Source organism: Solanum pennellii, chromosome 8 (assembly GCF_001406875.1).
Source record: "Solanum pennellii chromosome 8, SPENNV200".
NCBI classification, from domain to species: Eukaryota; Viridiplantae; Streptophyta; class Magnoliopsida; order Solanales; family Solanaceae; genus Solanum; species Solanum pennellii.
The window spans coordinates 66,785,737-66,810,229 of record NC_028644.1 but is presented as its reverse complement, the minus strand read 5'-3'; the positions used below and the strand labels follow the sequence as shown (position 1 = coordinate 66,810,229).

The 24,493-nt window shown below is 30.6% G+C and overlaps 5 protein-coding genes across 15 annotated transcripts; 2 read left to right on the top strand and 3 right to left on the bottom strand.

Moving 5' to 3' along the window:
- Positions 1-1,385: 1,385 nt before the first annotated feature.
- LOC107028104 (zinc finger protein ZAT1-like) lies at positions 1,386-2,813 on the top strand. The gene has a single exon (XM_015229155.2). It carries the CDS (start codon positions 1,568-1,570, stop codon positions 2,405-2,407), a length of 840 nt encoding a protein of 279 aa, XP_015084641.1. The 5' UTR covers positions 1,386-1,567; the 3' UTR covers positions 2,408-2,813.
- A 4,637-nt stretch (positions 2,814-7,450) lies between these two features.
- On the bottom strand, positions 7,451-8,677 carry LOC107027863 (zinc finger protein ZAT5-like). Its single transcript, XM_027919416.1, has one exon. The coding sequence runs from the start codon at positions 8,596-8,598 to the stop codon at positions 7,543-7,545; it is 1,056 nt and encodes a 351-aa protein (XP_027775217.1). The 5' UTR covers positions 8,599-8,677; the 3' UTR covers positions 7,451-7,542.
- A 1,513-nt stretch (positions 8,678-10,190) lies between these two features.
- On the bottom strand, positions 10,191-15,267 carry LOC107026632 (WAT1-related protein At5g47470). Of its 2 annotated transcripts, XM_015227673.2 has the most exons (8): positions 12,614-15,267; positions 12,459-12,524; positions 12,005-12,121; positions 11,585-11,819; positions 11,345-11,506; positions 11,082-11,233; positions 10,582-10,685; positions 10,191-10,372 (listed from the first exon to the last, which is right to left on the bottom strand). In XM_015227673.2, exons 1-8 carry the CDS (start codon positions 12,820-12,822, stop codon positions 10,323-10,325), a joined length of 1,095 nt encoding a protein of 364 aa, XP_015083159.1. In that variant the 5' UTR covers positions 12,823-15,267; the 3' UTR covers positions 10,191-10,322. The 2 variants fall into 2 exon arrangements, with proteins under 2 accessions (XP_015083159.1, XP_027774765.1); XM_027918964.1 differs by lacking the exons at positions 10,191-10,372; positions 10,582-10,685 and having other exon boundaries at positions 11,100-11,229.
- Positions 15,268-16,226: 959 nt separating this feature from the next.
- Positions 16,227-18,317, top strand: LOC107026631 (putative pentatricopeptide repeat-containing protein At5g47460). The gene has a single exon (XM_015227672.2). The coding sequence runs from the start codon at positions 16,421-16,423 to the stop codon at positions 18,263-18,265; it is 1,845 nt and encodes a 614-aa protein (XP_015083158.1). The 5' UTR covers positions 16,227-16,420; the 3' UTR covers positions 18,266-18,317.
- A 99-nt stretch (positions 18,318-18,416) lies between these two features.
- LOC107026633 lies at positions 18,417-22,807 on the bottom strand. 10 transcript variants are annotated; one of them, XR_003580083.1, is made up of 5 exons: positions 22,535-22,807; positions 22,179-22,365; positions 20,458-20,524; positions 19,016-19,058; positions 18,432-18,701 (listed from the first exon to the last, which is right to left on the bottom strand). XR_003580083.1 is itself a non-coding variant. In XM_015227678.2 (4 exons), exons 1-3 carry the CDS (start codon positions 22,696-22,698, stop codon positions 19,039-19,041), a joined length of 303 nt encoding a protein of 100 aa, XP_015083164.1. In that variant the 5' UTR covers positions 22,699-22,807; the 3' UTR covers positions 18,432-18,701; positions 19,016-19,038. The 10 variants fall into 10 exon arrangements, 5 of the variants coding, with proteins under 5 accessions (XP_015083161.1, XP_015083164.1, XP_015083163.1 ...); XR_003580085.1 differs by having other exon boundaries at positions 22,247-22,365; XR_001457615.2 differs by lacking the exon at positions 19,016-19,058 and having other exon boundaries at positions 18,417-18,701; positions 22,247-22,365.
- Between the last annotated feature and the right edge of the window lie 1,686 nt (positions 22,808-24,493).

The following is a 24,493-nucleotide window of genomic DNA, read 5'->3' as shown; positions in this document are numbered from 1 at the left end:
TTGTAATATAAAAAAATTGAGTAGAAATTAGTCATGAGGAAGAACCTTTTCTTCTTTGAATTTCATATTTGATTTTCTTTTGTATAAATGTAAAAAGAAATTGAAAGGTAAAAGAGAAAAGAAAATAAAGATTTATAGTTACAACAAACTCAACAATTTATTTGACTTCTAGTTAGTAAGCATTGCATAAGCCAGCCATATCCATATTAATGTAGTATTATATTTTCAGAGTACTAGATAAGTAAAAATGAGAAGAAAATATAAATAATGAAATATTTTTTTGCATAACGTAGTGGTCGTTTGATAAAAAATATAAAATAATATAATCGTTTTATAAAAAGTATAAAAACAATATTAAATATGATATACTAATAACGAAAAACTTAATTATGTTGACAATGTATATTATTTTTTATCGCCCATTTGGTTTGTTTAGAATAGAAATAATACTAATAATATTATTAATCAATGTCATGATTTACTACGACTCTACAAAATCTTTAGGAAAAGTTTAAAAAGAAAGACATTTAATCATTTGAATTATTAAGAACCTAATTATACGCCAGTAATTAATAGCTAACATATCAAAAATCTCAATTATAATCTCGCAAATAAAATTTAGGAAAAATATTATATACACACAAGAGATCCTGTTTTCATTTTTTTCTGGAGTAGAGAAGTTAATTCAATAGAATGTTGACTTAAAAAAAAAGCTTTCAAATAAAATTGCAAGAATAAATGACAAGAAAAATAAGACATAGTACAAAAATAAATATAAAGGTAAAAGTAATAAATGAAAATAAAAAAAGGAAAAGTTTCTTCATAAGGCAGCATGTGCATGTTAGTTGTCCTTCTTTATCCACTTATGATCATGCTTTGCTTAAAATTATATTAAATTACCCCATTTTGTCTTCCCATGAAATATTTAAATCACACATTTATATATAAAAAATCCTTTCATTTTTACCTCTATTACAAATAAAACATAAAAAATATCTAAAATTAAATGCATAATTCTTTCTTTATCTTTCTCTAGGTGTTCGATACTTTCATTCATAAATAACTTATTTGATCAAAATTTGCTAATTATTTTGAGGAGTATAATTTTATTCAATTAATTAATTTGAAAAATAAAGTTACTTTAATTAATATTAAAAGAAATTATTTTTAAAAAAAAATAATATTTATCACTTTTTAAAAATATATTTTTTCATTATTTTTTTTCCACTTACATGAGCCGACATTCTTTTAGAAACAACCTCTATATGTTATCGTATTTAAACTTATATAATGTTTTTTCTAAAAATCTTGGTTAAATACACCAAAACTCTATTTTTATTTTTTTAAAAAGCAATTTTTAGTTTTCAATGGAGTGTAATAAATAAATTGTAAATCTAGATAATTTTATCATAGACCAAAATTTTTGGATCATAGTGTTTTCTCTTTGGTTGAGGAATGCTTGTCACCTACTCCTCTTAAAAGCTTAAGTTCCCACTCCCACTCTACTTCTCTTCTTCAACTTTTCTCCTAAATTTGCTAATCTTTGATCTGCTCTGTTATTTCTTGAATGATAGTTATGGAGAAGCATAAATGCAAGCTATGTTCAAAAAAATTCTTAAATGGAAAAGCTTTAGGTGGTCGTATGAGGTCTCATTTAATACCTCTACCACTTCCACCTAAAACTCCGCCGTTAAATCCAGATTCCGGCGGCCGGAGTGAGTCAACTCTATCGCTCTGTTCATCGGAAAATCATGAAGATAAGATGGTGGAAGAGAAGGATTTTAGTTATGAGTTGAGGGAAAATCCGAAGAAAAGCTTTAGAATGATAGATCCTGAGTTTTTAGATAGAGAAAGTGAAACTGAGTCGGAAAAAAACACAGAAAATCGGAGAAGATCTAAGAGAAATCACGAGCGAATCAACGAAGTGAAAGAAAACATAGCTGATTTCAGATCGCTGAATTTGTACTCAGATGATGCAGATATCGCTATGTGTTTAATGATGCTATCAAGGGATTCAAAATCAAACCCAAAACAACACCAATGTGGGATTTGTTACAAAGTGTTGAAAACTTCTCAAGCTTTAGGTAGTCATAAAACCATTCACAAAAACAGAAACAACTACGATGACGACGATGATGAAGAGGAGCAACCGCGAAAAATATCATCGAAGAAGAAACTAAAACTAGTTAGTAATGTGGATGAGAAATTGCATGAATGTCCATTTTGCGGTAAGTTTTTTCAGTCAGGTCAAGCATTAGGTGGTCATAAAAGATCACATCTTATTGTTGTTGTGAGTTCATCAACATTATCAGGTTCCTGTTCATCAACAACTTTACCAAATAGGTTCATAGATCTAAACATGCCAGCACCAATTGAAGACAATGAATTTCAACAAGAATTTGCATGAGAGGTTAAAGAATTGTGTTGAGTCATTTTTTGGGTTTGTTTATTTGTATTAGAAGTTATGATCTTTAGTCCCATTTTAGCTGCTCTTGTTTTGGGGAGGTAGCTCTAACTTGTAACACACATTGCTTTGAAACTTTCACAAGCAATCTGAAAAATTAGTTGCAAAATACAAACAATTGATACAGTACTGTGGGGTGAGGTGGGGGACCAACTATTGCAGGGGTAGTAGTAATAAACTAGTAGTGAAACAGAAGAAAAGAATGAATTTTATATAATATTATCACAATTTTTGTGTTCTTTTGGTTTATTAACTACTTAGAAGATGCTTATGAGTATTGCTTGTGGTACAAGAACCTTTTGTTCAGTTTTGGTGTCTTTGAAAATATCAAAGCTAAGTTTTCAACTTACTATTTGAGGTCGTGTTGTTCGGACTTTTTAAAAATATTTTTTGCATATATATTTCTGTTAACAATGATGGAGCCAGGATGAACATCGAACACCCAACAATTAAGAGCTTTTGTATTTTGAGTTAAGAGATTGTTGACATCAAATATATATGAAAATGAAATCAAAATTCACAACTAATCAAAATTCACAACTTTATATATTTTTTGACAAAAGGGTATCACTTAACGCTACTTGAGCAAGGGCAACTCCATTCTTACACATCAAATTCTTTGTAAATATGTAATTTTTGAAAATTCGTACTAGTTTAACTATATTTTTGAAAAGTTCGAATAATGTTTACTTCTTTGTTAACCATATCTAGCTGGTGTCTTGTGCTTAGTTTGATTTCTTTTTATTACATTAAGAATTCATTTTGTGTATAATTAAAGAGATACCTTCAAAAATGCCATTGTTTTGTTTTCTCTCATCATTGCCTTTATGGATTTGTCTACTTGAAGTCTGCACAAGTAGTTTTTCTCCGTCTGTGACAGATAATATAAGTACCAGAATCTACTTCTAAATTACCAAAAGGACCCCAATCTTTTTCCATTTTTCATTTTACTTTGACATGACATTTAAAAAAAAAAAAATAATCAAAAGTTCACCATTGTGGTGAGAGGTTAATTAACCACCAAAAAGTGACCAACAAATATCATAGTAAAGTGATTTAAAGTATTTGAATTCGAGTTTTGAATACTAAATCGTCTGTATTAGATAATATTTATTATACACTAGTTTTATACATACTGATTATTATTATCAATTTCACTATTGAAAATATTATTTGTTATCATTTAGTATATATATATATATATATCATATATCGATTACTTTAAGTAGTGTTTGATTATAAATTTCAAATATTTTTTACTTTGTTTGAAATTTATGAAGTTAGAATTGAAGATAAAATTGTATTTTGGTTTAAAATTCGTAGAAGGGAAAATAGAAATTGGAAAACAAGTTTTAGAGTGTTTTTTCAAAATTAATTTTTTTAAAAACGAAATAATTTCATAATCAAACAAGACTTTAATGAGCTAACTCAAACAAGCTCTAAGTAATAACCCCAGTTTATGAGTTACTCATAGTTATTATTACAAAATCAAATATGTAGATTTTTAATCAACAGTTAAAAATACAGCATAATTTGGTACTATAAAATTAAAAAAAATATTCCAAATAAAATGGAGAGATCTCGATATAATTATGAAAATGATAAGCTAGCTAGTTGTATGCAGTTGTTAAGGAAGCTGTCATTGTCAGTCACATGATTTAAAAAAAACTATAGTAGTAAAGGCCACCACATTTATCTCTCATAAATTAATTACACTTGATCTCTTTGCCTTTCATTTTTAAGGCGGATATGATACGATAGATATCGAATTTCACCTAATTAAAAATTTTAATATTAGATCTCGTTATAATTATATTTAATGTATATTATAATTGTTTATCTATTTGATATGCTAATCATTTTTTATAAAGAAAATAATCATTTCATAAGAAAGTATATGTTTTTTTTATGTGTAATTAATTAATGAAGAGACATTTGCAATCTTGTTTGTTCATGAAACTCCTCTCTCAATCCTTTGGATCTTAAGAAACATTTTATGGCTTTTGATATGATCTTTTGTACAGTAAGAAGTTGTAAATAAGTGGTTGTTTTTCAATCTCTTAAGTGTACATGATTGGATTGATTCGGTTTTTCAAATATTATATTAAATTATTTGTGTCGGATCTTTAAATTTTTAAATCAAATCAATAAAATTCAAGTTTTTCAACTTTGGATTTTTTCGGTAAAATATTCATACAAACATATAATTTACTTATACTTCAAATATTTCTTTAGTCCTACTAAAATGTAACTATCTAAATTGTTTCTTAATAAAACAATGATTAATGACACTAAAATACCCAACAAAAAAATCATAATGAAATGGCGTAATATTGCAAATTAGTAAGTCATATTGACATTGATTATAATTTAAAACTACTAAATCATACTAAAATAAGTTTTTTAGTTACATGACTAAATATTTAAAGAAAGTAAAATTAGATAATGTATTTTAATTGTGTAAACCTATGTAAAAGAACGAAAGAACAAATATTTAATATTATTGTCATTATCGGTGCTCAATTGAATTTTATTTTCCATTAGTATTAGTTTGATTTTGATTTAAGCTTTATTATAATTACCAACATGTATGGACTATAATCTTTATTGGATCATTAAGAATTTTTACTTTCAAACATGAAATAAATATATTAAAAGATAAAAACTATGAAAAAATATAAGAAATATTTAAAAATTATATCAAAGTAAATATTTTTACTTATATAATAAAATTTTAAAAATTATATATATAATATCAGGTTGGTTTAATCTCGGTTGTTTTTTTTTAGTTGAAATCAAACCAACCCAAATATAATCGGGTTTTATTTTCCAATACCAAATCACTAAGTGAATTTTTTTCGATTTGTAATTTGATTCGATTTTCGATTCGATTTCGTACCTCTACTCCCATTAATAGCTAGTTGAAACAAAATAGAAATTCAATTCACAAATAATAAATTAGAAATTCATTTCACAAATAATAAATTAGAAATTCAATTCACAAATAGAACTCATAGATAGTAGGGAAATTTTCACGCCACTTAAAAATAACCTAATTACTCTCCACAAATATAGTTTGATAATTACAGTTCGTAGCTACATGTTATATGATGGAGAGAGGCGAGCGAGATTGAGAAAGGGAGGGGAGAGGCGAGCGAGAGAGGGCAGAGAGTGGGAGAGAGGTGAATTGTATATGTATACAATTGTATATCATAAATATGCATTTGTATATATGACAAGTGATATTGAGAGAGGGCCGGGAGAAGGAGGAGAAAGACGAGCGAGAGAGGGCAGAGAGTGGGAGATAACTATATAGGCAAAATAATTGTATACTATACATATGTATTTGTATATACTAGCAAATTATACATATACAAACGTGACTAATTATACAAACTTTATGTCAGCCCATGCAATTAATGTATAGTGTTAGTCGCGAGTGGTAATTATAGCAAACTTTTATTATGATGAATAATTAAATAGTATATGTTTGCTTCACCGTATAATTTTTTCTAAATTGTATCGACGTTGACCCAGCTCATTTTCGATTTCCTGGATTCCTTGTAAAATTTGAAAAGCCTTTCTGAAATTGCAAGAGCTGCGAGACTGCGTCAGGCGGCTTCAGACGGCCAGCAAGGAGGTATACAGAGTTTGCGATGCTTTTCTTTTGGTTAAAATTTTTTTATGTGCCATTTTGATTTTTTAGGGGAAAAAAATTATCCTTTTAATTTCATTAAGTCTAAATTGTCCGTTTTGTATTGAATGCCCATTATGTGGTTTCATGGTGCTGACAACCATTGATGCCCACGAGGTCAAGAATGTCTCAATAAAATTAGTAGTTTGAAATAAAATTTTAATAAGAATCCTTAAATATATATATAAATACACAAAAAAGAATAATAATTTAAAGTTGTGTTTTTTATTTTCACATATTTGTTGTTTTTCGTGTAATACTCTTAAATAAAATAAAACTTTCAATGATATAAAACAAAGAACTAATTCTATTTAATAAGATACTAGTCATGTGTTTACAATACATTAACTTTCGATGATACTGTAAAAACTTTATTTATTAATCTCAAAAATTGAGTTAATTAATTCAAAGTTCTAAAATATTTTTACTTTTAAAAGAAGTAAATTTTTTTTTTACAATCTTCAATATTGTTTTAAGTGAAAACAAAATTTGGAATTTTTAAACGAATGTTTTTTCCTATTTCTAGCTTTATCATTTCATTGGGATTAATTTCCATTTAATTTACCATATGTTGAAAAAGTTCAAGTGCTTGGAAGGCAAATCCCATAATTGTAGTAGTCCATGAAACAATATTTATGTCTTCCATTGCATCAAAAAGCATTAGTGTAATACTATATTTGGAGACAATAATAAATATAACACTATAAATAAATGTGGTTAAAGGTTTTAGCAAGTTTAAATATGATCATAACATTAACTTAATTGTCGCTAAATAATTTTACGAGGAAAAATTTTACTGCTAAAAAAAATATTATATTGACAATCTCTTTTATGGTAGTGACACTCTCTTTGTGCTTGACATTTTCTTAAATTATAAAGTAAATAAAAGAGAGACATATATACACAAATTTGTAAGATGTTACCTAAACAAATTAAATCCTAGAAAAACAATACACTATATCAAAAGGTTACATTATTCCAAAGACCACATAAAATATTTCTCTTTGATATAAACACAATTGTTCATCATAGGGAAGAATTAATATAATATAATTTCGCGTTAAAATGAATATATAACTAAGCAAATGATTTAGAAACACACTTATATCGCAATAATGATTTCACTGATTAAATCTTTCAAATATAATTTCGTTGGCAATATGTAACTTTACCGTCTCTTTTTGGTTCTTAATTATGAATAATTCTCTTTATGTAAAAAAAGTAAAATATATTTTTTATTATGTGAAACATAATAAAAGAAAAAATGAAACATCATTCACTAATTAGTGTTATTAAAATATTCAAACATTGTAACATCCCATAATATTTTTTGTATAAATTGAAACGAAAGGTATCATATTTGATTAGCATTTCATTACTATCCTTATAGGGTTGCTAAAATATCAGGAGTTGGACCAATTCCTACTTGTAACCAAGAAGAACATTTATCCAAATTCACATCTTTTAAGTTACTCAATTTTGCTTCTTTGACTTTTCGATTTTCATCCCTACGCAAAAAATCTTTGTAGTTATGATTTTGATTTTGATTTTGATTAATATCGTCTTTCCATAGTTGGAGTTGGCTTCTTGGGCCTTCATGTTCAAATGTATCATTGTGTAGTTTCAAGCCCACTTCAATTGGATTGCCTAGTTGTGTTGGAAAATTTAGATCTAGTGGTCGATGAGAGTTGATAAATAAAGGCTTGTTGTATAGTAATTGTTCTTGGTTGTGATATTGATATTCTTGAAAAGTAGGTATAAAGGTAGTCTCTGGCAAACTCGATGTTAGCCAATGACACCTTTTGTGTCCACCCAAGGCTTGTCCAGATGAAAAGACTCTATGGCAAATCGAGCATTGATGAACCCTTGATCTCTTTCTTGAAAATGAGTTTGATGATGTCGGAGATTGAGATTGAAAATCGTTAGATTCTTGATGCAAAATCAAATCACTAGAAGAGATCATTGAGTCTTCATGATCAATGTCATTATCATCATCATCATCGTTGTTGTTGTTGTTGTCATCATCTTTAATATTGTCATCGAGTTTTGCAGCATAACACCCTTTAACTTTCTTATGACTCGCTCTATGTCCCCCTAAAGCTTGGTGAGAACTAAAAATTTTATTACATCCTTTACATTGAAACATTCCCTTTTCCACTTCTTTAGCCTTGTTTTTGGCCTCCTTGTTATTGTTATCGAACAAATCATAAGATTTGTTCGATAACATAACTAAACAATTCGCTAGATCTTCTTCTTCTTCTCTTGAACAATGTTGTTTCTCCTTAACATCATGACCAAAAAAATAATATTCCGATTTCTCAACATCTACATGATCACTTGTTGATCGATTACTCTCTAACATCAATCGATTAGAACTAGTACGTAGATTATACGAGTGTTTTTTACTCTCCAATTTTTCCCTTCTAAAATTATTCATCATATTTTTTTCTTCACTAATTTCTTCTCCATAGTTTATATTACTACTTCTATTATCCCCTACTGCTCCATGAGATCTTATGTGCTATTTTCACTCATGTTGCACTAAGAGTACTAAAAGAGAGTTGTTATATATATAAAAAATTATTAGTTAGTGACAGTAGCAAAGTGAGGGAAGTTATCCTAGTTTATAGTTGATGTTAATTGAATGTGGATGAGAGTTAAGACATAAAACGTGTTTGTTACAAGTAGAACGTTTTGTTCACGAGTGGTAGAGAGATTATTTCTAATTCGTATGGTTATTGTGTCATGTTAGTGTTTCTATAGCAAAAATTTACTTACACAAGATTACACATTTTACGTAATATATGGGACTTATAAAGAAATTTGTAAGGTTATAGTGGACTACTTTACTAGTGTGACAGTCTATATACGTATGTATCATGTAGGGAAAAAAAATCAATATTTTTACTCATTTAGAGGTAATTATGATTAATTATTCAATAATGAAGATAAAACATGATTTTTATCGATGAATAAAGTGAGTGAAAATAAAATATCGACGTTCAATTTATTATAGAATTGCAAATTTTAAAGCGTGATTTTTATATGTATTTGTTTGTCTAAATGTTGGTGGACAGAATTATAGCGTCGTAATTGTATTGATAGAAGATAGCAAGATACTCGATAAAATAATTCATGTTATATTGGTGAATTAAACTTTACACCACTATTACCAACACCAACAAAAAAACGTTATTGAGTATGGTATGGAGAGAAAAACATTCTTTTTATATTCAAATTTTCTCTTGATTGATCAAAATTAATGTTTTTTTATTTAAAATAAGGACAATGACTTCTCTAATGATATTAAGTACTGAAAACAATGACCCACAGAAATTATACACATAATTAGAACGTTTTCACAAATTAGATATTTCGAGTTTGAATGACAAAAAAAAAATCACGATTAAAAATTTAGAACGTTTCCGTGAATCAAATACCATTAAAAATTCCGGTAAGGGAAAACAAAAGATTGAATTTCACATCTATTGTGTCGGAGACTCTCATGGATCGAATATCATTAAATTTTAAGTTATAGTGATAACACTAGAATTTATTTTCTTTGTTGGTATAGCTAGCCTTAATGACAAAATCTAAATTAGAGAATTATTAATCATAGTATTGAAGCTATGATTAGTTGGTACTATATATATAAAATATAATCTAAAAACGATTCAACACTAATACACGGATATTTTTTAAACACGTGAGAAAGAAAGAGATATATATACACATGAGAAGAAATAAAAGGAATTATAGTTAGTCCATTTGGGCGAGTTACCTTTAAAGTTGGTGTAACACTATTTTGGATAAATTGAGAGTTAACGCGGAGAACTAGGTTAAGGAATGCTAGTTATAGTTTGTCCATTGTTCCTTTTGGCGTATGTTTTTAGAGAGAGTTCACTTCATGTTTAGAATTTAAAGTGTCTGTTTTAATGTCGGACTATATACTGAATGAGAATTCTCTAACGTCAAAAAAAACCAAAGGAAGAATAAAAATGTGACCTAAATTTCCCAGAGGCTATTTATATATATATAAAAATGCATATAAATAAATCTCCAAGTTTTTACAAAAAATAAATAAAATCATTTGTTTACAAGAACAGAGATACATCAATAATAATGGTGACAATGCACATTCCGTCATGGTTACTATAACAATAACTACACCTCGGTCCCATACAAGTTAGGATTGGCTATATTCCGTCGTGCTACTGCAAAAATAAAAGACATTACTAGGATTTGAACTTGCAATATATTTCAAACTTCAACTATCATATACAAACAACTAAACTCACTTGCTCTTTCTCTAACTTTGTTTCTAATTGGGTATATATATATATATACAAACTAATTAATCTACATAATACAATGAATAAAAAAAAAATTCAATTTAAAAGAGGCTTCTCCACATCGTACTCACTTTCTGATGATGAATTCGTCATGTTATTATTTAGAAAACCCTCTTTCCTCTTCGCCCATAGCACGAAATATAGACCCGTAAACATCAGAAACATACCAGCAAGGCTGCAGACCGGAAAAAAAAATACAATCGTTTTAAAAATAAATAAATTTGATAAGAGAAAAAACAAAGAATAAGAAAAAATGCACAAGTATCCCCTCAACCTATGCCCGAAATTCCAGAGACACACTTATACTATACTAAGGTCCTATTACCCCTGAATTTATTTTATAAGTAATTTTCTACTCCTTTTAGGCCTACGTGGCACTAGTTTGAAAGAAAAAATCAACCAGTGTTGGACCCACAAAATAGTGTCACGTAAGTCGAAAAAGAGTAAATATTATTATTAAAATAAGTTCAGGGGGTAATAGGACCTTTGTATAGTATAAGTGTGTCTCTGAGATTTTGGACATAGATTGAGGGGTACTTGTGCATTATCCCTTTAATTTAGCGATATATACCTTCCTGTAGTAATTGTGTCTCTTAAAGTGACAGCTGAAAGAACTACAGTTAACAAAGTCCCAACAGGACTAAAAACAGAGACCAAAACTGGCCCTCTTTTCTTCATTGCCCAATTATTGAAACTTACACATGCTCCACTAACAATACCTGCCTATTATAAACCACAAAATAAATCGATTGATAAAATATCTTAAAAAGTCAGGCAACTCGTCTGTACGACGAGTTGCCTGACTTATTATTTGATAAAGGATGGATGAATTACCAATAACGAGTAGCCAATTAAGTCGCGAATACTTAAGAGGGGCAATCCAATTTCCATCGATCCGTGTTGAATTAATTGTACAAATCCAGTCAATAACATGCCTATAAGTGATGTTATAGCACATAAAGAGATTGGTGCTGGAAAATCACCTAATGTTGCTGCCTGCAAATTCAAAAAATTAGTAAATTTTATTTAGTCTTCTCTGTATCGTTCCAATTTTTTAATACTCGTGTTATATACCTGTAAGACTATATTACTCGATAACACGAGTATAGCTGCCATGAGATACAATGAACCTTTGATCTTTTCCGAATCGAAAAGATTGTATTTGTCATGAGGAGGTGAAGATGGAAAATCTATTTGAGCATTTGTTGTATTTTGCATTAAGCTCATGAGTATTGCCCCTGTTACACACATTAATGTTCCTGCAATTTTAGCTCTGCTGTATTTACATCTTAGCTCCACTTTCTCTAATCTGCACATAAAAAATCAAATTGAGACTAACAATAAACGCGTAAATTTCAAGTAAATTGAGGTCAGCTATATAAATTCTCGTGGTTTTAGCCCGTAGGTAACAAGATTTTTTGACAATATGTTTGTAAAATTAGCTATAGATTTTTGTTGTTTAACGACAAAAGGTTATTCGTGAAGATGAAATACCCAAAAGCCCAAGCAATGAGAAAGATGAGTCCTGGTGCAAGATTTGGCATAGCTGTTGCCATTGAAGGTGAAGTAAATTTGATTCCCTCCATGAATAAAGATTGGAATAATGTGACCCTGAAATACAAATAACAATACGACAAAAAGGTTCAAATCACTATGTTATTCAAACTCTCTAAAAATGACGTTAATCCACCAAAAATGCACTCATAATGATCCAGAAGACAGACACACAACAGAAATCATTTTTACAGAGTCAGAGCAAATATAGGTCAAATTTACCTAATTTTTACCTCGTTATACTTTGTTTGGTCCTTCACCCTAGCAAAGCTCTAACTTAAAGCATAACGGAGGGTAAAGTTAAGCTAACTTCGAATTAAAGTATTAAACTAACTTTAATTCCATTAGATACAAATGAAAAAAAAAAGGAGGAAAAGAAGAAAAAATGACTTACCCTCCAAATGAAATTAGAAATAGTTGAATCAATAACTTTAAACTCATTTGCCTGGGCCATTGACTCCTGTAATCAACATTAATATGCAAACATTAGCAAAACTAATTAAAATATTAATATGATAATTAATGAGATAAAAAAGATATAATTAGTACCTTTCAAACATGAAAGAAAATGGACAAAGGATGAGAAAAGTAGCCAATGAAGACAAGATAATTAAAGATGAAGGTTTGAACCCTAATGACATAAGATAACTTGAAACCACTGAATTTCCTGCATACATGAATTGTACCCCTATTAATCCTCCTATTATTGACAAATCTTCTATAATTTCCCTTTTTCTACTTGAAGATCCCATAATCATGTATTCTATTTTGGTAACAAAGAAGAAATTTCGATGTTCGTCTCGTCTCTGGCTTAATTTGTCCTTCTTTGTGTTTGTTCAACATAAATTTCGATATTCCTTTCTGGCTTAATTTGTCCTTCTTTGTGTTTGTTCAACATAAATTTCGATATCTCTTTCTGGCTTAATTTGTCCTTCTTTGTGTTTGTTCAACATAAATTTCGATATCTCTTTCTGGCTTAATTTGTCCTTCTTTGTGTTTGTTCAACATAAATTTCGATATCTCTTTCTGGCTTAATTTGTCCTTCTTTGTGTTTGTTCAACATAAATTTCGATATCTCTTTCTGGCTTAATTTGTCCTTCTTTGTGTTTGTTCAACATAAATTTCGATATCTCTTTCTGGCTTAATTTGTCCTTCTTTGTGTTTGTTCAACATAAATTTCGATATCTCTTTCTGGCTTAATTTGTCCTTCTTTGTGTTTGTTCAACATAAATTTCGATATCTCTTTCTGGCTTAATTTGTCCTTCTTTGTGTTTGTTCAACATAAATTTCGATATCTCTTTCTGGCTTAATTTGTCCTTCTTTGTGTTTGTTCAACATAAATTTCGATATCTCTTTCTGGCTTAATTTGTCCTTCTTTGTGTTTGTTCAACATAAATTTCGATATCTCTTTCTGGCTTAATTTGTCCTTCTTTGTGTTTGTTCAACATAAATTTCGATATCTCTTTCTGGCTTAATTTGTCCTTCTTTGTGTTTGTTCAACATAAATTTCGATATCTCTTTCTGGCTTAATTTGTCCTTCTTTGTGTTTGTTCAACATAAATTTCGATATCTCTTTCTGGCTTAATTTGTCCTTCTTTGTGTTTGTTCAACATAAATTTCGATATCTCTTTCTGGCTTAATTTGTCCTTCTTTGTGTTTGTTCAACATAAATTTCGATATCTCTTTCTGGCTTAATTTGTCCTTCTTTGTGTTTGTTCAACATAAATTTCGATATCTCTTTCTGGCTTAATTTGTCCTTCTTTGTGTTTGTTCAACATAAATTTCGATATCTCTTTCTGGCTTAATTTGTCCTTCTTTGTGTTTGTTCAACATAAATTTCGATATCTCTTTCTGGCTTAATTTGTCCTTCTTTGTGTTTGTTCAACATAAATTTCGATATCTCTTTCTGGCTTAATTTGTCCTTCTTTGTGTTTGTTCAACATAAATTTCGATATCTCTTTCTGGCTTAATTTGTCCTTCTTTGTGTTTGTTCAACATAAATTTCGATATCTCTTTCTGGCTTAATTTGTCCTTCTTTGTGTTTGTTCAACATAAATTTCGATATCTCTTTCTGGCTTAATTTGTCCTTCTTTGTGTTTGTTCAACATAAATTTCGATATCTCTTTCTGGCTTAATTTGTCCTTCTTTGTGTTTGTTCAACATAAATTTCGATATCTCTTTCTGGCTTAATTTGTCCTTCTTTGTGTTTGTTCAACATAAATTTCGATATCTCTTTCTGGCTTAATTTGTCCTTCTTTGTGTTTGTTCAACATAAATTTCGATATCTCTTTCTGGCTTAATTTGTCCTTCTTTGTGTTTGTTCAACATAAATTTCGATATCTCTTTCTGGCTTAATTTGTCCTTCTTTGTGTTTGTTCAACATAAATTTCGATATCTCTTTCTGGCTTAATTTGTCCTTCTTTGTGTTTGTTCAACATAAATTTCGATATCTCTTTCTGGCTTAATTTGTCCTTCTTTGTGTTTGTTCAACATAAATTTCGATATCTCTTTCTGGCTTAATTTGTCCTTCTTTGTGTTTGTTCAACATAAATTTCGATATCTCTTTCTGGCTTAATTTGTCCTTCTTTGTGTTTGTTCAACATAAATTTCGATATCTCTTTCTGGCTTAATTTGTCCTTCTTTGTGTTTGTTCAACATAAATTTCGATATCTCTTTCTGGCTTAATTTGTCCTTCTTTGTGTTTGTTCAACATAAATTTCGATATCTCTTTCTGGCTTAATTTGTCCTTCTTTGTGTTTGTTCAACATAAATTTCGATATCTCTTTCTGGCTTAATTTGTCCTTCTTTGTGTTTGTTCAACATAAATTTCGATATTCCTTTCTGGCTTAATTTGTCCTTCTTTGTGTTTGTTCAACATAAATTTCGATATCTCTTTCTGGCTTAATTTGTCCTTCTTTGTGTTTGTTCAACATAAATTTCGATATCCCTTCCTGGCTTAATTTGTCTTTCTTTGTGTTTTCTCACAAAGAAATTTCAATATCCATTTCTTTATCTTTATTCACGAAGAAATTTCGATATTCCTTTGATTTAATTTGTCTTTATTTTTGTAACTTTTCATGCATGCATGCATGAAAAATATGAATAAAAGTTTATGCTTTTCTTTTTTTCTACAGCTAACATTCAGAGAAGAAACACAACAAATATTCTTCGTATGATCATCTACCTGTCAAGATTGTTGTGACATTTAATTATTAATAATAATATTTTATAATGATGTATTCTTTTTTTTGAAACCATATTTAGTACTTGCTATATTTAAATTCCCTTCATATATTTGTGGTGTTTATCTTTAGCTTAATCCTTTGGCTATTGATATCTCAAAAATCGTACGAACCATTTATTGTTTTTCAAGGATTGTCTTATTTCGGTCAATTTTTTAAATTTATAAATATCTTATTTAGACACTTCAACTAAGTTTTATATGAATTGAACACCTTAACTCCTAGTAAAATATTATAATTTGGCACATCAGATTCAAATTTTTAAAAATGATTGCGCAAGTGTTCATTTCTTTATTAAATAGTTAAAGTTAACCGCATAAAGTATATCTTCTACTTTAAGTATATGTCTCATCTTTAATGTCTAGAATTTTACGGCTTATTGAAGTGATTGTGTATAATTAAAGAAGTTAAAAATATATTTTATGTGGTTAACTTAACTATCTAATAGACCAATATAAATACACGCAAAAGAATTTCCAAAATCTGATCTAAAAGCATCAATACTTTATTAGAAGGGAGTTGCACAATGGTGGACATGACGCAGGAAACGAGGTTGAGATGATTTCGACGTGGAGATGAGAAGTGCAAAGGTCCATTGAGGAGATGCAAGAGGTTGGATATAGACATAAGACATATAGTTGGTATGAGAAAAGGTAAAGTTAAAGGTAGACAGATGAAGTATTGGAGAGAAGTGATTAGACAAGACATGACACAAGGTCAAAATTAGAATAGAAGGATAGAGGGTAATGAAGTGTTGTTTGTAGTAGTAATAATCCTATTCTTGTAATATATTGCTTTTGATTTCTTTTATCATATATGATTGTTGTGCTTCAGTTATCACATTATGTTGTTGTCGTTATTATTGTTTCTTTTGACTAGTTGCTAAAAAAAATTCTATCATTTTTTCCCCATTTCAACTTTGATTTGTTCTACTCGAGCATAGGGTTTTCCGACTACCTCCACGAGGTAGAGGGAATGTAAATATTATTATATTCTTCTCACACTCTACTTAAGAATTTCATTAAGAATAATGTTGGTGTTACGCGTTCAATTGAGACGAGACTTAATTCGAATGTCTTAATAGAATTAGGTCAAAATTTTCTTGAATCATTACATGTCAAGATTTCATAAACAAAATGTTATGCATGCAAAGCTATGCCGAAAATTCATCAACTTTGAACTAGTCAAGAAATGCTCTGTGCAGCTACTAAGCAAAAGGCAGCAAAATTGTTTCTTCTCTAAGTACTTCAGCAGCACTATAAAACCCCATCAAGAAGATGAATTCAATTCAAAAATCATCTTTATTTCCAATCAGGCACAAACTGAAATTAGTTCTGAAATCGCCCTGTTTAAGTACTTTCAAATCTTGAATTCTGGTTCGAACCCTAGTGCTTATTCTCTGGTTAATTTGATCCGTTCATGTACCAATCTTGGTTGGTTTTCTCATGGTGAGCAGCTTCATTGCTGCATTTTAAAATCTGGGTATGTCAGCAATGTCTTTGTTACTACAGCTTTGGTCAATTTCTATGTCAAATTTCAGCTTTTGGTTAATGCACAACAACTGTTCGACGAAATGACTGAACCAAATGTTGTTACTTGGAATACGTTGATATCGGGTTATGTTCGTTGTGGGAAGTTTACTGCTGCTCTCAACTTGTTTATTCAGCTGGAAAGATCGGAGCTTTGTTCCGATTCGTACACTTTTACAGCTGTTTTATCAGCATGTGGATCACTTGGTTTAGTACAACTAGGGAAATTGATACATTCCAAGATTGTGAAATTTGGCGTGGAGTGCAGCATTGTGGTCTCGAATTCTTTGATTGACATGTATGGAAAATGTAGCTCTGTAGAAGAATCGACGAGGGTGTTTAATAGTATGATGGAGAAAGATACAATTTCTTGGAACTCAGTCATTGCAGCAAATACAAGAAACAAGAGGCTTGATCAGGCATTTGATTTCTTGCGTCAAATGCCTGAACCTGATACGGTGTCATACAACGAGGTAATTAGTGGCGTGGCACAGTTTGGTAACATAGAAGATGCTGTTGATATGTTATCAAGAATGCCAAGCGCGAATTCATCTTCATGGAATTCGATAATAACAGGATATGTCAACCGAGGCAGAGCAGAAGAAGCTCTGCTGTTTTTTCAAAACATGCATGTAGGTAATGTTCTTATGGATCAATTCACTTTTTCAAGTATATTGAGTGGCATTGCCAATATAGCAGCTATAACATGGGGGAAGTTGATCCATGGTTGCACAGTGAAGTATGGTGTGAACGAAACTGTTGTTGTTGGAACTGCTCTTGTTGACATGTATTCTAAATGTGGGCAAATGAATGAAGCTGGCATTCTGTTTGGATGGCTCCCTGTGAAGAATCTGATAACGTGGAACACGATTATATCTGGACATGGTCATAACAGTAATTCAGATGAAGTGATCCGGCTGTTTGAGCAGTTGAAATCGGTGAAAGATTTACAACCAGATGGTATTACGTTTGTGAACGTCTTGGCTGCATGTTGGCATAACAGAATGTCTTTCCAGGCTGCAAATGAGTATTTCGAGTTGATGGTCAACAATTATGGTATCTGTCCAATGCCAGAACACTGCTCTTCAATGATTAAGCTCATGGGACAAGAAGGGGACGTGAGTAAGGCAGAGAAAATGATTCATGAACTCGGATTTGAAAACTGTGGATTAGTTTGGAAGGCATTACTGGGTGCTTCTGTCACTTGTGGGAATACAGAAATAGCAGAAGTGGCAGCTGCAAAGGTGATAGAATTGGAAGGCGATAACGAGTTTGTTTATGTACTAATGTCTAACATGTATGCATTGCATAAGAAGTGGATCGATGTTGGTGACATGAGGGAGAAGATGAAGGAGAAAAGAGTGAAAAAGGAAGCTGGTCGGAGTTGGATTGAAGTGGAAAACTCAAATACAGTTACATCTGTAATATGATAAAAAGATTATAACAATGCCCTTTATGCCCAATAAGCATTTATTCATTGTAGTTGGCATCTTCATACTAACAAAAACAAAGCAATGTTCAACGCCAAAGCTTTTTTTTTTCTCAGCACAACAAACTGATGGAAAACATAAAACAATTATGGAAAAACAAGATATCTTTGTTATACAAATGAACCTCATCCATTTTCACTATGAAATTCGGCCAAAAAAACGGAGGAAACAAGAATTATTCCATAGTAAATTTCCTAGTAATCAAGGAAACAGAACTCAGTTCAATACAATCAAATATTGTTACCGCCCTTATAAAGTTTGAGTCATTAAACAGAACTCCCTTGCCTAGGACAAAATCTTGCATTTCCATCAAAGAGTTGACAGCTTTCTTTAACAATCTGCTAACAAAGTCACCTTGGTACTGATAGACCCAGCTCTATTGACACAAACAAAAGACTCGTATCAGGAGAAATATGAAGAGGCGAAATACAAATTCAAAGATCAAAACTAAGTTAGGTTAGATTCCTTAAATTAATCAAATACATTTTGTTGTAGATACAATTGCCACTAGAAGGGGGATATAAACTAAGTGTTACATACAAGAAAATTTTGCATTCAAGTATTTGAAAAAGAAAAGGGTAGGTTCATCTCTGATGCATCTGTTTCTCTACAATAAGCAGATGATATGTCTGAAAACATGGTTTAAAGCCAAGGCAAAATATCTTGTAGCTAAATTCAAGCAGATACAACCTCCTCTTGAAGAGCAAAAAATTTCACGTTCCTTCAGTATCATCTGGGAAAATGAAAATTCTTGTTACCAAAATAGGCTTTGTCAAATAGGGGCATAATAGCTTTAACATAAAAGCAACTGAAGTCAGACAATTAGTTTATGACAGACTCCTGTAGGACTTTTCTTTTTTCTTTTCAGCGGAACCCTGGAGGTAACAGTCAAAAAATGGTCGCCTCTTAGCTGATACTTTGTCCTACACAATTTGAAAGACAAATCTACCTATTCCACTTTTCTAACCACTTTAATCAAACATCAAATTTAATGAGATTCCAATTTACCTGCTACTATATGTTATAAGTAGATAATATGATTTAAAATCAAAACCATGGAAGTTGTTAAAGATTACTTTTTTTATAAGAAAAATGCATGGACGTTTCTAAAGATCAATCACCAAGGCATTAAATCTGCTCCTTGTAGTCTCTCCTAATAGACTCCACCTGCACCTAACAGTCATAGCAGGACTCTCAAAGACAAAACTAGACCAGTGACAGATTACATTATAGACCTATATTTTGGGTTTCATATAGAACGAAAAGATCATTTTCATAGATAAGATTGCTATAATTCTTGAGAGCATTTCTAATGCTGACTTGACTTAGAAGTGCTTATATACACAGATGGTGCCCAGACATGGAATTATTATGACCTAAAAGTCCATGCAAACCTTCTCCGGCAAATAAAAGAGAAGTGCGAATCACATAAAGAGAAATAGTGGATGAGAGTATGAAAGAACTCCCGGGCAAGTTGGGGTTCGCTCTATGAAGAAGATTATTTACTTCACTAAGTATTGTTGAACCCATCATTCTTTTACCCTAGAAATAGCCTACAACAACATGGTTCCTAATAACATTTAACAGTCTCGTCACTAGACTGAAACAGCTTTTACAAAATCTCCCTCACTCTAACTACCACACAGAGCCTGCAGAAGACATTTTAAGCTTGGGAAAATCATTCAACTGAACTAACAGATGAATTTCAGTGATTATGAGCTTTCAATTATTATTAATATTATTATTTGATCATTAAGGGATTATTAGCTTTCAGTTTGCAGAGTAAATCTCAATCTTTGGAATCACCTGAATGCAAGGAGCTCTCCAAAACATATTCTCAGAACATTACCAATCAAATGAACCTTCTTAAAAATGGTAAGATGCAGCAACACAATTTTCCAAAATTCCCAAAGTGCTACCATGAGAAATAGGTAAAATGGCATAATCAACGACAAGATAATAAAACTTTATTCATTCAGAAAGCTTTTAATTAAAGTTTTTACACTCAATAATTGCATGTGAAGGTTGCAAATAGATAAATTGCAGCCCTAGACAGAATTCACTTCTACCCTACTCATTTAATAGTTTTCTTAAGACTGCTGATAAAACTTGGTGCTAGGATAGGAACGCACTTAAGCAAAATAGGAAGGCCTGTCATATTCCAGTATATTTCTTTCATGCTTTTGGAAACTCATGTGCCTGCAGGAACCAAATATTCCAGTCAGATAAGCTGATCAAAACCTTCCACCTCAAAATATATGTCCATTTTTGGTTACTAGGGAAGGTGTTCAGGATATTCATACTTATATAAGCAAAGTTTTGGTAAATATATTAGTGAACATAGAGAAGAACAAGCATGAGAAGATTTATATCTGGTTTAGGAGTGGAAGGTTTCGGCCCAAACTAACTTGGACTGCAATTGCTTCAGGGGAGTAAAAAGACTACTAGCCCAAGGCCCAAGTAGGCTTTAGAGCTTAAATGGTTCATCAGCATAAGCCTTGGTTCAAAGAATCCGACTACATACCCTTTACAACAAGTCAACCAACACCACACTCCCCCAGAAGAGAGAACCAAAAGTATCAGGAGTTCAAGAAAAGTCAAACAACAAAACAGGTGTTTTAACGGTAAATACAGACCATTATTATTATGTTTCACCCAAATTGACTTTTCCTTTGTTTTTAAAAGAGACTAGTGACATGATTTTCAAAAGTCATAAATGAAAATCCAGCTTCACAACTAATAATGGTTGGTTTCATCCCTGTTAGTTGCTACTTGCTAGTTCTGACTTCTAAGTTATTCAACAAGGTAAGAGCACAACTGCACAACCATATGTTAGGTTCTTAGATGTACAGAGACAAGAGAGTTCACCATCTCAATTTTACTTCATTGGTTTTTCATTCATGATAAAGAAATATTTCTTTCAGATTTGTCCTTCGTTTTCTATAGTACAATTGAGATGATACAACACTATTGGGTGAATCTATTTCTATTGCTAGTCACTACAAATTATAATAAACCCTGTGAAAGTGAAACAAGTTATATCGTAACTTGTCTACCCCATCTTATGTGGAAGTCTAGAAGGAGCTAGTAAGGCAAGGATGATAGGCATACTCTCTACAATTTCTACTCAATAGAAGAGACTCTCCCCCATAGTTTACTGATGAAAGGGAGGAGGAAAGTCATTCCACAAGAGCTTTTCTGCCCCTGTTCGAATAAATATGTCTAATTTTTAACAGAGAGTGCAAGAAACAGATGCACCATACCTAAATATTTCTCAAAGAACATGAAGCTGGTTCAAGGTATAGATAGAGCTAATTTCCTAATAACACTAGTACATTAAAATAGGAGGAAGGAGAAGAGCCCAGATAAGGTAAATATGTTAAACAATTTTCACAAATATGATGAAATCATTATATATGTTTTAGTAAACAGAAGTTTGAGAATGTCATCAAGCCAATTCAAGACTTTGCAACACTAACTCAACTTCTGTTTGGTACGGGTAATTGTTGTCATATAGTTTCGCACATTCAAAGTTATGACCATTCTGGTTTGCCCTTCTTAGGTAGTTCAACATACCATTAGCTCCAGCAAGAAGACGTATTGATAAGAATACTAATTTTGATTGCAAGTGTTTTAGTAATTTTTTGAATTCTATGAAAATTGAAATGTCTCTCATATTGAATTTCCTTTCCTTCGGATATTAGCAATCATTAGTAATTTAAGCATTTTAAAAGCTCCCGATAAACGCTTGGATTTGAATCTCCAATAATAACATCCACATAAACAGATATCATAACAAAAAGAAAAATTCACATTTAACAACCATGGACAAACAGTAAGAACAAGCACATACTTCTTTTTTATTTTGTGGTAGTAATAAATGAACATGCTAGAGGTCTGGAGAGGTGCAGCAGAGTGTACCCTGTGAAAGAGCTCTGCAACTCCTCGATGTTGAGCTCAGGCATGACGTCATCCTCGCCGTAGCAACTGCATTGTGTAGTGGCAACATTGACTGCACTCCTCCCAGCTCCGACGGAATTCTGCAAAAATTAATAACATAAATATACCAAAAAACACTAGGAAAACATAAAATTAACAAACGTTACCGCACAAATGTTCAATCAATCAACTAAAATGATGCAAACGTAATTTTGCTATATCCGGAATATGAATCGGCTATATTCTGTAATTAACTGTAGCTGAAAGTACCTTGAAAAGGATAACCGGCGGAGAGGAGACGAAGCAGATCTGGTTGAAGCAGAGAAACTGGAGAACGACGTCGTAGAAGAAGCTGATTGGGAATTGAGCTTAATGGCGGATCTGATAGAAGAAATCGAAGCCTTACTGATAATTCTGCTACACCTTGAAGCCATTGTATGGAGAGTTTTGGGTGAATATCTCGGAGCTATGGTGGATACAGTGTTGATTGGGTTTAGGGTTTTAGCTCAAAGCCCTTTGTCCAAATTCGTCGTTTCGTAATTACATATTTGGCACACATGTTTTATTAGATGTAAACTTTAATCCTTTCTCTTTTTTTTTTCTTCTAAGTTTTAACGTTCGTGTCAACTCGTCATTCGTGAACATCTTAATTAAATTCAAATATTGTTTGAGTGTTTGCTTATCTCGACTAGTTAATTTGTAAAATACAAGTTAGTTTCTATTATCATTTCGATGTAACTCCTTTATCAAGATTTGAATATATGAGAAAAAATTACACAATATGTTATTTCATTTCCATTAAAATCTGAACCTAAAACTTTAGGATTCTTTCACACTTTATTTGAAATTTCGTATTAGGCTAACCACTTAATTGAATAAAATGAATTAATTTTTTTCAATAGACAATTTCAATACTATGGAAAATCAACATCAAAATCTAGACCAAATATCTATTGTGGTAAGTAGTTTGTTGTAAGTATATCAAATTTCCATTATAGTCGTGTTATTAGTATGAATTTCGAATGCTCCAAGGGAAAAAAAAGAAGCTACAAAATAAAGCAAGTCCAACAATTAGAAATAAGGGGTCATTTGATTGAAAATTAGTTATTTCAGCATTAATTATTCATATATATGGATAACTTGTCCCACTATGCTATAAATTATGGGATAAGTTATCTCAAGCATATTCATTAAACAAGATATCTAAAATTTATCGAAAACTATTTATTCTTATTTTTTATATCAAACTAGCAGTATAACTTCATCTACATCTTCTTGACACAAAACATTAAAAAAAATATTAATATTCTCTTGTTTTGATTTTATGTGAGATTAACAAAATTAAAAAAAAAACTTTTGAAATTTGTGATTTTAAATTAAAAATATGTGAAATGTATTAAAATAATATAATTTATTTTTTTGGTCTAAAATATATTACATGGTTATAACTATCATATTTTTTAGACATATCACATAATATTAATACAAATAAATTAAAACGGAACGAGTAACTATCACCTTCTTCTTTTTCTCCACGCTAAAATGCATATGTTTACACTATATAAGTTAGACCAGTTATGTCAACACACAATATTATATGATTTTGGAGTTTTACTTCTTACTTTTCTAGCATCATGTTCCTTTCATCATTCTATAGTATTTCGAATAATCAAAATTATTTTTTAGTGTCTCTTCTTTGAATAGTATTAGTATGATATAGATGGCTATATAGCGTAAACGAATTCCTCAACTCTCTGTATTATAAAATTTGTCAATTTCAATATTCTAATTAACTAGTTCGTAATACATCTCTTTCCATGGTTTATTTAAAGTATAATTCATGCCTTATCTATCTAAACAATTAATCAATTACTACTTGATTAATAATGAAAATTCAGATAACTCACTTTGAAATTGAATTCTTTTCTCCTAACTACTTTCAAAATAGCGCAGCCTTGATCTTGCAATTACCAATTCTTATTAAAAACAATAAAGAAATTAATCATTGCAGAATGCGCAGAAATGATAAAAATTCATATGTTCGTGATATTTATATCAAATTAATAAATACAAAATTTTTATTTTATCATACACATACGATTAAGTAACATATTCTTACTATAATTTTAACCACTAAGCTTAAATCGCTCAATTTGATATACATATTATGCACGAATAAATATTTATCATTCAATAAAAAATTGTCATATCTTTATTAATAAACCACTA

Excerpts from the sequence above, each read along its gene's own strand:
- LOC107028104 (XM_015229155.2), top strand. The coding sequence starts at position 1,568 with ATGATAGTTATGGAGAAGCATAAATGCAAGCTATGTTCAAAAAAATTC.
- LOC107027863 (XM_027919416.1), bottom strand. The coding sequence starts at position 8,598 with ATGATGAATAATTTTAGAAGGGAAAAATTGGAGAGTAAAAAACACTCG.
- LOC107026632 (XM_015227673.2), bottom strand. The coding sequence starts at position 12,822 with ATGATTATGGGATCTTCAAGTAGAAAAAGGGAAATTATAGAAGATTTG. Across the intron at positions 12,122-12,458 it reads TTTCTAATTTCATTTGGAGG|GGTCACATTATTCCAATCTT; the intron begins GTAAGTCATTTT and ends TTTGTATTTCAG. Across the intron at positions 10,373-10,581 it reads GACGAATTCATCATCAGAAA|TAGCACGACGGAATATAGCC; the intron begins GTGAGTACGATG and ends TTATTTTTGCAG.
- LOC107026631 (XM_015227672.2), top strand. The coding sequence starts at position 16,421 with ATGTCAAGATTTCATAAACAAAATGTTATGCATGCAAAGCTATGCCGA.
- LOC107026633 (XM_015227675.2), bottom strand. The coding sequence starts at position 22,698 with ATGGCTTCAAGGTGTAGCAGAATTATCAGTAAGGCTTCGATTTCTTCT. Across the intron at positions 22,366-22,534 it reads CGCCGGTTATCCTTTTCAAG|AATTCCGTCGGAGCTGGGAG; the intron begins GTACTTTCAGCT and ends TAATTTTTGCAG.